The sequence below is a fragment of the Xyrauchen texanus genome, chromosome 6, assembly GCF_025860055.1.
Source record: "Xyrauchen texanus isolate HMW12.3.18 chromosome 6, RBS_HiC_50CHRs, whole genome shotgun sequence".
Lineage (NCBI taxonomy): Eukaryota > Metazoa > Chordata > Actinopteri > Cypriniformes > Catostomidae > Xyrauchen > Xyrauchen texanus.
The window spans coordinates 39,460,769-39,476,438 of NC_068281.1; the positions used below are offsets into that span (position 1 = coordinate 39,460,769).

At 38.4% G+C, this 15,670-nt stretch overlaps 1 protein-coding gene across 2 annotated transcripts in view; it reads right to left on the reverse strand.

The window, feature by feature from the left end:
- Window positions 1–742: 742 nt before the first annotated feature.
- The window catches only part of rock1 (Rho-associated, coiled-coil containing protein kinase 1), a 77,277-nt gene continuing 62,349 nt past the window's right edge, over window positions 743–15,670 (reverse strand). Inside the window, exons 22-33 of one of the 2 annotated variants that reach the window (XM_052127960.1) lie at window positions 13,844–13,947; window positions 13,534–13,699; window positions 11,716–11,809; window positions 11,485–11,573; window positions 11,100–11,291; window positions 10,455–10,620; window positions 6,461–6,531; window positions 6,278–6,366; window positions 6,100–6,178; window positions 5,206–5,467; window positions 4,788–4,995; window positions 743–2,155 (exon numbers count right to left, since the gene is read on the reverse strand). In XM_052127960.1, the coding sequence (XP_051983920.1) occupies window positions 2,152–2,155; window positions 4,788–4,995; window positions 5,206–5,467; window positions 6,100–6,178; window positions 6,278–6,366; window positions 6,461–6,531; window positions 10,455–10,620; window positions 11,100–11,291; window positions 11,485–11,573; window positions 11,716–11,809; window positions 13,534–13,699; window positions 13,844–13,947 (1,524 nt within the window). In that variant the 3' untranslated portion in view covers window positions 743–2,151. The other variant, XM_052127959.1, reaches the window with a different exon arrangement.

The following is a 15,670-nucleotide window of genomic DNA, read 5'->3' on the forward strand; positions in this document are numbered from 1 at the left end:
CCTAGTTACAGTAATTGGGAGTGGCGTAGTCTGGTTTTTTAACTCTCGGCCCCGTTACAGTTGCATGCTGGTGCTTTTGCCAATAAAGTGGTAATTCAAAGAAGCCACGTTAGACACCTTGAAAGCCTTGCAAAATTTGCACTTTCCCTCAGTAGTGTCCAGATCCTTTGAAAACCATTTTTCATACTTCGCTGTCAAATCAGGCATTGTAGAAGATGCACTTACATCAACTTTAGTAGCTAGCTAGTAGCTACTATACTGACAGTTAGCAGAGAAAGTTTAAATGGCAGTTACCCTCGGACAAAACATCATGACTATTTCAATTAAGTGGATGAAATACTTTTCTTTTTTACACAAAATGGTTTGTACATTTCATTTGGATTATTATAGCTTTTCCATTACTATGGGAACGTCTTTTTATTCTGAATAATTCAATGACACCCAATCCTTACCCTTCTAAGCATGTTGTTTAAGATTCATTAAGCGGGTCCAAATATCTGAGGAACTATATGAGCTAGAATCAAATATTGAGTGCTACCAAGTCTTCAGGTTTTATCCATTACTTTTAAGAAAACAGCTTGGCAAATATCAGCAGCCTCAATCATGCCACCCCCCCTTAAACACAAAAATCTAAACTACAGTATTGTTGTTCAGGTCAACATCAGTTGTGTAGAACCATCTTACACGTTTCTGTCGAAGTAGGTAAAAACAGATAAAACACACACAAGAGGAATGTCTTCGGTGATAGATAAAGATATGTTTATTGACACATATCCATCAGTGCGGCCTCCAATGCAATTTAACATGCAAAACAAAACAGATCATAGTTCCAGTGCTTCATTTACTGAACACATATGTAAAAACCATGTTGGATAATTCAGGAGGTATTCATGATCTCATTTCATTTATGTACACTGAAGGAGACGATTTGAAGGGGAAAGTGGGGAAGTTAACTGCTTTTTACATATTCTGATATTAGAAAATAACAGGACATCTTGCCTGCATCATGCAGAATGCTTAATAATTAACTCCTCAAATGTTTAATAAAAGCGATAGAGTGGACCGTTCTGATAAAATCATGACATGGGTGATACGTTTCTTAAATGTTTTCAAAGGATGATTTTAGTTAAGATTTGTCTTGTTTTGGAGAGAAACACAAACAGATATGGCAGTAAAATCGTTATCCAAAAGGCACTAGGTGAGCCAAATGCTGCACCTGTTTAGTCTTCTACAAATAACTTACAATTCAAACAGTGCAGTTTTACATTTGTTAACTTAATGTTTTCCTTTTTGAACCATTTATCTATTAATCAAATGTAAGGCAATACATTACAAAAAAATAAACAAAAATATTACAGAAGCAATGTACCCAAAGAACACACGTGAAAAAACAAATATCAACGGTTTCTATGATATTTTATATCTCCTGAAGCCACTATGATGTTATTCCTATGGCTCAAATCGTCCAAAAACAATAATAATGAAAAATGTGATAATATTATGCATAGACTGAATTTATCTTGCATGCTCCTTGAAAAGAAATCCCCCTCAAATCTCTCAGTACCCAATACTTTGCCCCAACCAGATTCATGTTCCATTCAGACTTTGAGGGAGAGAATAAGGCAACCAGAATCCAAAAGAGGAAGGCATTAAAGTCGAATTAGGTAGAAATACTTAGCAAATCAGGATGATTGTCCCCAAAGATTTCCTAGTTAATTCCCCAAAATGTAGCCTTTCACCATGTAATCAAGCTATGGTCCCAAACCCAGAGGTTCCGAGTCCAAACGAAGAGACATGGGCTTGTGAACATCTTATAGTTTCCTTCCCAGGTTGTGAAAAGATGTCCAAGCATTCCTCTGGGAAGTCATGGTGTGGAACAGATGGAAGATGAGGAAATCTCAGTGTTACGGAGAGGACAGGACAGAAAAGGAGGCCTTAAAATGTCCACGATGCCTCGTGATGGGTGAATCCTGAATAACAGCACCAATTACTGTCTGTTTAGTTTAATACAGTTGTGAAATGTCATTTTAAGGTTAATTCCAAGTTTTGTTTACAATATTTGTTTTACTATTTTTTTTTTTTATGTTGATGATGTTTTTTTTTTCTGAGAGGAAATTACAAAGTCCCAATTCAATCCAACGGTTGAGATGGTTAGCTGGAAGAAAGAAGAAAAAGAAATGTCCAGTGTATGTTTGTAAGGCTTTGTAATGAAGTTAGAAGTTCGGATTATATTGTTACTATAGAACTTTACATATTGTGATCCAAAGTTCAACACACATCTCAAGATAGATTATCTGGCTGAATCTCACAAACACAAGTTCAGGTACATTTTGACCCTAAAAATCTAAATGTCAAAAAAATATATATTGTGCTTAAATGAAGCCCTTATTTCTTTCTTCTGATGAGAATTTGCGTAGAAATATGATCTGTCAGTGTTCTTCACAGCATGCGTGAGATTCACCCATGTCCCTTTGTTAGTTACCAAAGTAGATTAAAGTCAAGCCTGCAGAGAACATCTGTCTAGCTAAACTAAAGCAAATTCCCCTTTAATTGTCCCAAAGATGGTTTAGTTAATGAAAGAATTTGCCATTATGGTGCACAAAACCCCAGAGTAAACCGAAAAGGCCAGCCTGCAAGAGGATATGTCACCACAGTTAACCTCAACCTTAAACACTGTTAATAAATGAACTAGACAAACATGGAGGAGTCGACGACTATACTGAAGACACCATTAGAAATCTAAGGTCTGGAGCAGCTGTATGTTGTTGTCAGCATTTACTGGATGTTGTGACTGCCGTTTGGAGAGTGGACTGCGCCCTGCTACAAGACAACAGGAGATAAAGAGCCAGTCACGACACTACCTCGCCATTACAGCCTGCAGCTTCATGGCCTTCAAGATCTGAATTGTAGCTCTCTACATCTATATCTGCAATGGTTAGAGGGTGAATCTCACTAAACATGTCCGAGTCACATTTCACTCCATAAATAAAACAAATGAGAATTTATATTTGGCATAAAGAAAATTACAACTATTCAGTGACATCATTGTTTCTAAGCATATTGTCTCACCAAATGCTCTTTTTTATGTAATTTCCATTATTTTAATGGTGATTATTATTAGATACTTACTAGATAGTTAGTACAGCAAGATACAGTATAGAAAGAAATTACTATATAAATCAGAGGAATATGAGGAATACACATATATACATATACATACATACACTCACCTAAAGGATTATTAGGAACACCTGTTCAATTTCTCATTAATGCAATTATCTAATCAACCAATCACATGGCAGTTGCTTCAATGCATTTAGGGGTGTGGTCCTGGTCAAGACAATCTCCTGAACTCCAAACTGAATGTCAGAATGGGAAAGAAAGGTGATTTCAGCAATTTTGAGCGTGGCATGGTTGTTGGTGCCAGACGGGTCGGTCTGAGTATTTCACAATCTGCTCAGTTACTGGGATTTTCACGCACAACCATTTCTAGGGTTTACAAAGAATGGTGTGAAAAGGGAAAAACATCCAGTATCGCGGCAGTCCTGTGGGCTGAAAATGCCTTGTTGATGCTAGAGGTCAGAGGAGAATGGGCCGACTGATTCAAGCTGATAGAAGAGCAACGTTGCCTGAAATAACCGCTCGTTACAACCGAGGTATGCAGCAAAGCATTTGTGAAGCCACAACACGCACAACCTTGAGGCGGATGGGCTACAACAGCAGAAGACCCCACCGGGTACCACTCATCTCCACTACAAATAGGAAAAAGAGGCTACAATTTGCAAGAGCTCACCAAAATTGGACAGTTGAAGACTGGAAAAATGTTGCCTGGTCTGATGAGTCTCGATTTCTGTTGAGACATTCAGATGGTAGAGTCAGAATTTGACATAAACAGAATGAGAACATGGATCCATCATGCCTTGTTACCACAGTGCAGGCTGGTGGTGGTGGTGTAATGGTGTGGGGGATGTTTTCTTGGCACACTTTAGGCCCCTTAGTGCCAATTGGGCATCGTTTAAATGCCACGGCCTACCTGAGCATTGTTTCTGACCATGTCCATCCCTTTATGGCCACCATGTACCCATCCTCTGATGGCTACTTCCAGCAGGATAATGCACCATGTCACAAAGCTCGAATCATTTCAAATTGGTTTCTTGAACATGACAATGAGTTCACTGTACTAAAATGGCCCCCACAGTCACCAGATCTCAACCCAATAGAGCATCTTTGGGATGTGGTGGAACGGGAGTTTCGTGCCCTGGATGTGCATCCCACAAATCTCCATCAACTGCAAGATGCTATCCTATCAATATGGGCCAACATTTCTAAAGAATGCTTTCAGCACCTTGTTGAATCAATGCCACGTAGAATTAAGGCAGTTCTGAAGGCGAAAGGGGGTCAAACACAGTATTAGTATGGTGTTCCTAATAATCCTTTAGGTGAGTGTATATACATGCATATACACACATACATACATTTAAACATACATATACATATATTTACACATATACACACACACACACACACACACACACACACACACACACACACACACAATAATTTGTTTTGTTTTTTACAATAATGCTAATATGAAATATGACCTGAACATGTACTTGACAAGTTTCATGAGATTCACCCATTTTATAAACCTGCGTAAGTTCACGGGATAAACTGGGTTATTTATATTGTACTGAAATAAAAAACAAAACACGTTTCTCTTGCTTATTCCAGTGTGTGATGCACACCGTGATTTCAGATGAGTGTGGTACTTGCACAGCTGTAGTTACCTTGGCTTTCCTGGGATGTTTTTGGGGTTCTTGCGGAAAGACTGGTTTGCTACGGAGCGAGTGGACATGGAGCGGGGAGATGCCCTTGAGAAGGTTGAAGGTGGAGTCTTGGGGATCTTTTTGCCGAGATGCCCGATCCATTTCTTCTGCTCATCTTGAGACAAGGCCAGAAGCAGCATGTCTCGAGCTGACGTCACATCGTAATTCACTGAGGGGTAAGAAAAAAATCAAAAAAATCAGGCGCTTACACATGTACAAGCTTTGCCATATATTTAGCTCTGACTAAAGAAGTCTGCTGTCAAAGGAAGTTGGCACAATCACTCCAAATATAAAGTAATAGACTACTATATTTCCAGTGCAGCTGGTTAACCACAATGAAGAAAGAACAAACATCTGTTTGTTTCTCCTGGTGTCTCACCTTTGCAAGGGGCGATAACATCCTCCTTCTTGTCCAGATGGTCTTTGTGGCACTTGACGTGGCATCGGCGGCACTCCAGGGCTGGCGGGGGCTTGAACACGTGCCACAGCGGTTTGGAGCAAGCCTCACAGTTAGAAGGGAAATGGTAGAGAGTCGGGATGAACTCATGGCCTTTGTGGGGCAAGCAGTTGGCTTTATCACCCTGAGGAACACTCTCCATGTCTGCTTCCTTCCTACACTCACCTTCATTGGCATAAAGGATCTGAGGAACAAAAAATATATTGCTCATTTTGCTTGCAAGCAAGTTTGAAAAAAAGATAAAAGAACAGGTCATTTTATGATATCATAATGTCATAAATCCCCAAAAAACTTTACCACCACCATGAGGACAGCTTATAGATTCTCAGAGGTCTGCACCTTTATCAGTATGAGTCTTGGTAAAGGCTAAACAATCTTTTTTTATGCTTTGTCTTCAGCAGTGCCTTCCTGCGTGAATGACAACATGCATTCCACTTCTTTGCAGAGTGTGACTTACTGTGTGAGATGAAACAGTCACTCCAGTTTGGCTTCTAACAGGAACGTGTTAGAAGCCAAGGCTTTGAGGAACGTGCTTGACGATTCTTAGCTTAGCTTCTTAAGAACTCAACATTATTACAATTTACTTGATCACACCACGTGACATTTTAAGGTACAAATATTTTATTATTCTAAAACAATTGTCAAATATGATACAAATGTTTATCAAAATGTATCAAACCAACACATACCGAACTTGACATGAGTTTTAAACTACATTTCAAAAATATTTCTATTCTTATTTATCAATGAAACAAATAAAATTGTAATTTTTCCTTTTAACAGTGTTGATGTGTGTTACGTCTGAAAATAACTAACCTGGAATATTCTGGGAATTTCATCCGTCTCGGCTCGATACACGTCACCTTGTGTGACAGGACGCACGTGGAATAGTTTACTGTTTGCAAAAGTTTTAATGAAGACAAATTATTCCGATTGTTCAGCTCCAAGAGAAGAAATGTACAGTTAAGAAGTAGGTTTTCATCGGAATACTTACTCAATATCTAGTACCATAGAGGGGTTGGACTGCTCCTTATCTTGCTCATCATTGTAAAACAGTATTTTCTTACTGCTCACCACAACATACTACCAAAAAAAAACCAAACAAAAAAAAAAACATGATTTTTTGAAAAGCACAATGTAATACAGATTAAAACACAATTCTTCATGTAAATCTCACCTGCTTCTTCCAGCCATATCTTTTTATATTGGGCTTATTAGGTATCGAGAGCCAACCTTCAAGCCTTGATTCTGAAGACATGTGATATAAAATATTATAAATATGAAAGCCAAGTCAGATAACATAGAACAAACTCTTGAAATACACATGCAGTAAACTCAATGACATCTCAATAACACAATGCAGAAACATCAAGTAGCTTTCATGAACATGCATAAACCAGGTACATTTTCAAACAATTGCCTCACATCACAAGGTTGTAGTTGGAACATCCCAGGTTATTGCTTTGACTTTAGCACACTTCAGACACAATGAATTTTTCCTTTGGGGTGGGGGGGTTAATAGTATTAGTGACCAATACAATACAGGACATTGGTTAAACAATTGATTTCTTTCTATCTATCTATCTATTCTATCTATCTATCTATCTATCTATCTATCTATCTATCTTTCTTTCTTTCTGTATCAATATCTATCTACCTGTATCTATCTATCCATCCATCCATCTACCTGTCTGTTCATCTCTCCATCTATCTATCCATCCATCTATCCGTCTGTCTGTCTATCCATCCATCAATCTGTATCTACCTATCTATCTGTATCCATCTATCTATCTATATCTACCTGTATCTATCTATCTATATCTATCCATCTGTTCATCCATCCATCTATCTATTCATCTCTCCACCTATCTATCCATCCATCCATCTGTCCGTCCGTCTGTCTATCTATCTATCTATCATCTGTCCATCCATCTGTCAGTCCGTCTGTCTGTATCTATCTATCTATATCAACCTGTATCTATCTATCTATATCTACCTGTATCTATCTATCTATCTATCTGTTTCTATCTGTATCTATCCATCTGTCCATCCATCCGTCTATCTATCCATCCATCCATCCATCCGTCCGTCTATCTATCTATCATCTGTCCATCAATCTGTCCATCCATCTATCCATCCATCCATCCGTCTGTCTGTATCTATCTATCTGTATCTATCCATCCGTCCGTCTGTCCGTCCATCCGTCTATCTGTTCATCTTTCCATCTATCTATCTAACCATCAATCCATCCATCGATCCATCTGTCTGTCTATCTATCTATCATCTGTACGTCCATCTGTCCATCCATCTGGCTATCTGTCTGTCTCTCTGTCTGTCTATCTATCTATCTATCTGTCTGTCTGTCTGTCCATCTATCTATCATCTGTCCATCCATCAATCTATAATAGTTGAGTTCAGACAAAAATAAATACTCTGCAGACATTTATTCACCATCATGTCATTCCAAACCTGTATGATTTGTACAAAGTACATATTTTTTCCCATTAAAAAAAGAGGGAAGAATTGGGCAGAATGTGAGGGACTTACAGCCTCAGTTACCATTCACTTTCAAAGAATGATAAAAAAAAGACGCAGTGAAAGTGAACGGTGACTGATGCATATACTCTGCCTAACATCTGCCTAAAATCTCTTTCCAAAGAAAATAGAGAGTAAAAAGGGTTTAAAGTGACATGAGGGTGAGTAAATGATGACTTCTCATTTTGGGTGAACTATTCCTTTAAGTTAACGACAGGCATGGGATAGCTAAACTACGCTTTTTCAAGAAATGTCAACCAAACTCTATTCAACTGAATATTAACAGACTGTGACACAATTAGGTTAAAATGTTACTGGTTTGTAAGTATTCTTTCACAGACTGGTGGTAAAACAGACAGGTTGGGAGGTGAAACGGGATGTGCTGAAGTCATGCATGAACTGCGTAAGCGGCTCCTAAATCATATTCATTCTGTGCCGAGCGTGAGATAAATTCTCCATACAGTGAAACATACACGTGTGTGCTCAGAGTATAGGTCAGCATGAAAAGATTTAAATAAGCAAAGGGTTTTCTTACTAATTTCAAAGTGTATATTGCAATTTAGCGCAATATGTCATTTACATACAATTGCAATAAAATTCAAAGAATGACTATAGGTATAAACGTGAATAGTGCAATAAAATCACTAACTAACTTTGCGCAAAGTAATTTCCAATTTTTTACTCCTCTCATGACTACTGTATGTAAAAGGACATTTCAACTTCACAGCTCAAATAACACACATTTTTGCATGAAACAGTTAATATAACGCTTCAACAAACATACAAGCAGCATATTTTTGCTTCAGATCCTTCCAAAAGGTTTTGCCCCATTGACTTCCATTGTAAGCGCATTACTACAAAAAGGATTACATTTTGTCTTCAGAAATAGGGCTGGGTATCGATATAGATTTCTCAATTTGACTCAAATCACAAGCACTTGATTCACGTTATTTCCGATTACGATAAGATTTTATTCAGATTCATTTGGGTATATTTCAGTAATAATGTACATTTTACTTGCATTTGAAATTCTCAGCTAATGCTGTAAATTATACTTGGAATGTTCTTTGTATGTTATGAAAATATACATTTTTTAAACTTAACAACTATGCTGTTCAATTGCTAATTATTTAACAGATATTAAAATAAAAAAAGAGTTTTGAAGTAAACTTTGAAGTGCAAGTAAAAGTCATAGATTCTGTCAAAAGAGCGTGATACAAAAAATAAAAATAAAATACAAATTGTATTTAATCCAGAATATTCTTTTAAGGTAACATTGCCCTTTGCAGTTAACACTCTGAGTAGTTTCCTTCTGAGGTATCACCAAAACAAGATGCATCCATACAAAGGAAAAAACACGAAGCAAAGAGACAAAAGTGTAAAAGAAGAAAAAACTAAATAAGAGCACAATCCAGGCATGATGGGAATTATCCCAATGTCCAAATTACTCACAGAGGACAAAGAACAGAAGATACAAAGATAAGGAGAGCAAGGAGAACCGACTAGATATGAGGGAGAACAAGAGATGAGAGAGGACTTTAATCATGACAACATCCTGTTATTACAGAAATACTGTATATTCACAACAGCACTCTAGGGAAAGTGCATTTATGCCATAAGAGCTCTTTGTGTCTTTATAAAGACACATTTAAAACTTAATAACATTATAAAAATACACCCTAACAACAACACTAGTTTTAGGTGTTTTACAACCGGTTAAAGGGATAGTTCACCCAAAAATGAAAATTCTCTCATCATTTACTCACCCTCATGCCATCCCAGATGTGTATGACTATCTTTCTACTGCTGAACCCAAGCAAAGATTTTTAGAAGAATATTTCAGCTCTGTAGGTCCACACAATGTTAGTGAATGGTGACATTTGAAGCTCTATAAAGCACATAAAAGGCAGCATAAAAGTAATCCATAAGACTCCAGTGTTTTATCCATGTCTTCAGAAGTGATGAGATAGGTGTATGGGAGAAACAGATACCTATTTAAGTCCTTTTTTACTATGAATTCTTCTCCCTGCCCAGTAGGGGCAATGCCACCAATGCAAAAAAAAGAATGTGAAAGTGGTCTTAAATATTGATCTGTTTCTCAACCACACCTATTTTATTGCTTTAGAATATATAGATTTAACCACTAGAATCATATGGGTTACTTTTATGTTTTCTTTATGTGCCTTTTGGAGCTTCAAAGATTTGGTCACCATTAACTTGCATTGTATGGACCTACAGAGCTGAGATATTCTTCTAAAACTCTTCGCTTGGTTCAGTAGTAGAAAAAAAGTCATACACATCTGGGATGGCATGAGAGAGTAAATGATGAGAGAATTTTCCTTTTTCGGGTGAACTGTCCCTTTAAACGTTTAGGTCATGGAGATGAAATAGATCATCTAAAATACAATGAATGAAGGAGGACGTATAAATTGTGAAATATGGGTAAACTGGTCAAAAATTCATTAATTTCCATATTTCAAATGCTCTACAAGATCAGATTGTTTTATGAAACAATCTCATATTTTATGTATAATGTTGTTTGCTTACATTAAACCATACATAAACAGACTTGTGTGTGCATTAGAACTAACTGAGACATCCATAATTTGTGACTGTGTGCTTAAAGTTGGTCTTACCAGCGATGTTGCTGTCTATCTCGTCTGGCTGCAGGCTGGTTACGCTGGAGTTGTCCATGCGGAGCTGCAAATCGTTCAGTTTCTCGCGAAGTTGCTCGATGTCACTCTCTTTACTGTCTAACTGCATCTGCAGCTCGTTGCGATACGTGCACTCCTCTGACAATTGCTGAAAACATGATTCAAGGACATCATTAGCATGGCCAAATAACAAAACTAGCAAAACTGGCAAGGCAGTAAATGACTGTTTAAGTTTGAATTCTTGATACATTACTGAGCTAACACCACATTGACAATAGGAATGTCACCAAGTACCAGAGTTTTGGTACCATGTTAAAACCAAAACTGTAATATATGTAAAAAAAACAAAAGCATCAGTTTTCTATAGCACTACGGTGAATGCATAGCTTATGATAATTAGGTAATATTGAGGTTGCTTCATAGCCTACTTGAAGTATCGAGTAAACAAATTCATTTTTAAAGGGCAAGACTCCACAAAAGCAGGACAGGAGATGTGGTATCACAATTGACATAGAGAATCATCCGATTTCTGCATCAAATTTTAAACTTTTGGTATCATGGCAACCCTAATTAAATGTGTAAACACGAAGCTCATCCAGCATTGCAAACATGCTCTTTCCAGCTCACCGCTTGCATCTCGCTGAGCTCCTTCTGGTACTTGATGGCCATGTGATTGAACTTCTCCTTCTCCTGGTTGAGCTCCAGCTGCAGTTTGCGATTCTCCTTCTCTTTCCTGCGCAAGTCAGTGGTGCTGCCTTTCTTCTTCTGGTCCAGCTTCATGTCCTTACGGTTCATGATCTCCGCCAGCTTATTCACCGCCTGCAGTTCAAAGAGGATGAGTAGAGAGGAAAGTCCATTCGTTTATTAATGCCTTTCGACTTTATAATCATATCAAATCTTCTTTAGAACTTTACACACTGATAACTCTGGATATATCAATTATAATGGGATTAATCGTCAACAAGTTGTTGACATAGTTTCTCTTTTGTCTTTTAATGCTGTCAAGTCATACCTGGGTCTTCAGAGTTCTTTCGTTGCTAAGAGCCTTCTCATAGTTCGCTTTGATCGCGTTTGCCACATCCTCCTTCTCTGCTGCAAACTCTACGAGAAGGACAGGTGGCAACAACTAATCAGAACAATTATTACTTTAAACATGACTGAAAGAACGAGATAAAAAATGATAATGGCCCAATAAGTCATAAGGGCTAATTACAGCTAATAATAGTGAGCAAAGCTTGATTACCCTCTTGTTGAGCTCGAAGTCTCTCACTCAACTCTGCCTTCTCCTTGGTGAGGATCTCCACGTCTTTGGTAAGGGTTTTATTGGACTCCTCAAGCTAAGTGAAACAAATGCAAGCTAATTATAAACACATTAAAAACCCCTCATCTAACTTGATTGACCATCATAACATTAAGACCACATCCACACTAATCGGTTTTCAGTTTCCTAACGTCACCGTTTTCCCAAAGTATGCAAGTATCAGAATGTTTTCGAGAGTCTCCGTTTCCAGTGGAGGAAAACACCATTCTAGTGTGAATGAGAGGTGTAAATGTAGCAAAATGAATGCAGAAACCAATTAGTGTGGATGCAACACATTTGCAACTACATTGCAACTTGTTGGAAAAAAGCTTGTTACTGGAAAAGCAACTCTGTTGTGACAATAGCTGAACTACTATCTATAATTAAAGGAATATTCCAGGTTCAATAGAAGTTAAGCTCAATCGACAGCATCTGTGGCATAATATTAATTACCACAACAATACATTTTTACTTGCCCCTTCTTTTCTTTAAAAAAAGCTAAAAAACTTGGTTCCAGTGACACTTACAATGGAAGTGAATGGGGGGCCAATTTTGAATGTTAAAATACTCACCGTTTCAAAAGTATATCCACAAGACATATACAATATGTGTGTAAACGTGATTTTAGTCTAATAAAATCACTTACTAACCATTTCTCTCTACAGTTATGGCCAATTTTACAACTTTATTTAATGTCAACAACCCCAAAAATGACTGTAAAAATTATGATTTAAACAACTTTACAGCTCAAATAATACATGATTTTAACAGAAGAATTAATGTAAGTGCTTTGATTAAATTATAAGCTTCACATTTCTGTCTTTAAACCCTCCAAAAATTGGCCCCATTCACTTCCATTGTAAGTGCTGCACTGTAATTACGTTTGTTTTTTTTAAAGAAAAGGAGGGACGAGTTGAAATAAATGTTTGAGGTAATCAATATTATGTCACAAATCCTGTCGATTAAGCTTAACTTGTATTGAACCCCAAGTTACTAGCATCGCTACTTTTACTCCCCAACACTGAATCAAAACAATGGTTTTCATCACAGGGCTGGACTGGGTAGAGAAATCGTTTTTGCTTATAGCGGCTCAATAGGCACGTTTCGCGGCCGATCCACTGCACGCTCGGTTCTCCCGCTGGCGAGTCCGCCCCTGATCGGCCCCAAAGTGTGTCGGCCCACTGGAAAAATGCCCGGTATGCCAGATTGCCAGTCCAGCCCTGCTCTTGACCTAAAGTCATGCCTCTTTGGCTTGATGTTATCGACATAGCCAGACTATTTGATTTAAGCACTTAAAAAAAAAAACATTTCATTTTGTTCACCGCACAAAGGGATCATATTGCTTTAGAAGGCTTGGAATATGGGTCGATTAATTTTACTGTGGTTTCAACAATAGGGTGAGTGAATAATGCCAGAATCTTCAGTTTTGGGTGAACTATTCCTTGAGCATCGGCACTACTTCACACAGCGCGAAGCATCACAACCTCATAATTAAATTGAGACTGCATCAAAAATGAGAGCTCTCTAGTGCAATTCGTTCCCCTTTTACCCACTACGATGCCACATAGAAGAGACTCTGACAGCACTGAAAAATAATGGTTTCACAGTTGGTGCTTATTTTGACGACCTGCATTTACATTAATGGAACTGCACAAAATGATATTGCACACATTAAAACATAAAAATATATTGACATATCCAACATAATGCAGCACATCATTATATAGATGAAGTTTTCAGATTCAGAGGAGCTGTACTGACCCGAGTGATGGTTGAGTCCTTGTCTGAGATCTCTTGTTTGTAGCGTGCAGCAGCTTTTTTGTTCTCCTGAGAGAGCTCAAAATACTGTTCCTCCTGTAGCGCCCGGGCCAAATGCTCCGACTCTGCCTTCGTCACGGTGAGGTCCAACTGAGCAGAGAGCGACTCCCTACAACAAACACATTAATCAGTTGAATCGGCAGATGAATTCAGATTAAACTATATTTCAATGTCACAAGATGACACTATTTAGCTCCTTCAAAATTTTTCAAAAGCAGTCCTTGTATGCTTGTTACTTCACAAAGATGCTTACTTCTCAAAATGAAGCTCCTGGACTTTTCTATGAGTCTCCTGGATCTGTCGGTTCCTCTCCTCGATCTCCTCTTTCAACTCTTTCACCTGAGTTTTATAGAGTGTCTGAAATAAAGTACAAAATGGCTTGAGAAAGAAATTCAACATTAACACATTGATTTCTGTTCATGGGGTATTATTTATGTATTTATTGGATTTTCTCCCCTTTTCTCCCTAATTTGGAATGCCCAATTCCCAATGCGCTCGAAGTCCTCATGGTGGCGTAGTGACTCTCAGTTGCCTCCGCGCCTGAGACTGTCAGTCCGTGGAGACATTGTGGAGGCTTCAAGCTATTCTCCGCGGCATCCACGCACAATTCACCACGTGCCCCACCGAGAACAAGAACCAACATTATGGCGACTACGAGGTGGTTAACCCAATTTCATTGCTTAGGAGACCTGGCTGGAGTCATTCAGCATGCCCTTGATTCAAACTCGTGACTCCAGGGGTGGTAGTCAGCTACTTTATTTGCCGAGCTACCCAGGCCCCCGTTCATGGTGTATAATTAAAAAAATACTCATAAATGAAAATTCTCTTATTTACTCTCCCTCATGCCATCCCAGATGTGACTTTCTTTCATCTGTTGAAAGGATGTCCTGAATTTCTCAGCTCTTTTGGTCCATACAATATAAGTGAAGGGGTGCCAAAATTTTTAAGCTCCAAAAGACTCAGAAGTCAGGATAAAAGATTCCAGTGCTTAACTCCATGTCTTCAGAAGCAATATGATAGGTGTAGGTGAGAAACAGATCACTTTCACATTCTTCCTCTTGTGTTTTTGATGATTCAAACTATTCGTGCATCTCACCCTCTACTGGGCAGGGAGAAGGATTTCAAGCAAAAAAGGACTTAAATATTGATCTGTTTCCCTATTATATCACTTCTGAAGATATGGATTAAAACACTGGAATTTTATGGATTACCTTTATGATGCCTTTGTGCTCAAAATGTTGGCACCCATTCGCTTACATTGTGAGGACCTACAGCCGTGGCCAAAAGTAATGGCAGTGACATACATTTTATTTGTACAGTAGATACAGCAGATTTTTTTTTACATGTTTTTATGGTATGCTGGAAAACAATGATAAGCATTTCATGAGTTTTAAAGGCTTTTATTGGCAAAAACATTCAATATATGCAAAGAGTCAATATTTACAGCGTTGACTCTTGTTCTTCATAACCTCTGCAATTCGCTCTGGCATGCTGGATATCAGCTTCTGGGCCAAATCCTGAGTGATGACGATCCATTCTTGCCTTATTAGTGCTCGGAGTTGATCACAATTTGTGGGCTTCTCCGTCCACTCGCCTTTTGAGGATTGACCACAGGTTCTCTATGGGATTAAGATCCGGGGAGTTGCCTGCGCACGGATCCAAAATTTTAATGTAATGATCTCCGAGCCACTTCATTATCACTTTTGCCTTGTGACATGATGCTCCATCATCCTGGAAAATACACGGATCATCACCAAATTTCTCCTGGATCATTGGGGGAAGTTGCTCTTGCAGGACGTTTTGATATCATTCTTTATTCATGGAAGTGTTTTTGGGCAGAATTGTGAGAGAGAGCCCACTCCCTTGGATGAAAAGCAACCCCCCACATGGATGGTCTCAGGATGCTTCACTGTTGGTATGACACAGGACTCATGGTAGCGTTCACCTTTTCTTCTCCGGACTACCGATTTTCCAGATGTCCCAAATAGTTGGAAGAGGGCTTCATCAGAAAAAAATATCTGCATCGGTCTTCTGCTGTCCAATCCTTGTACTTCCAGCAGAATTTCAATCTGTCCTTGAT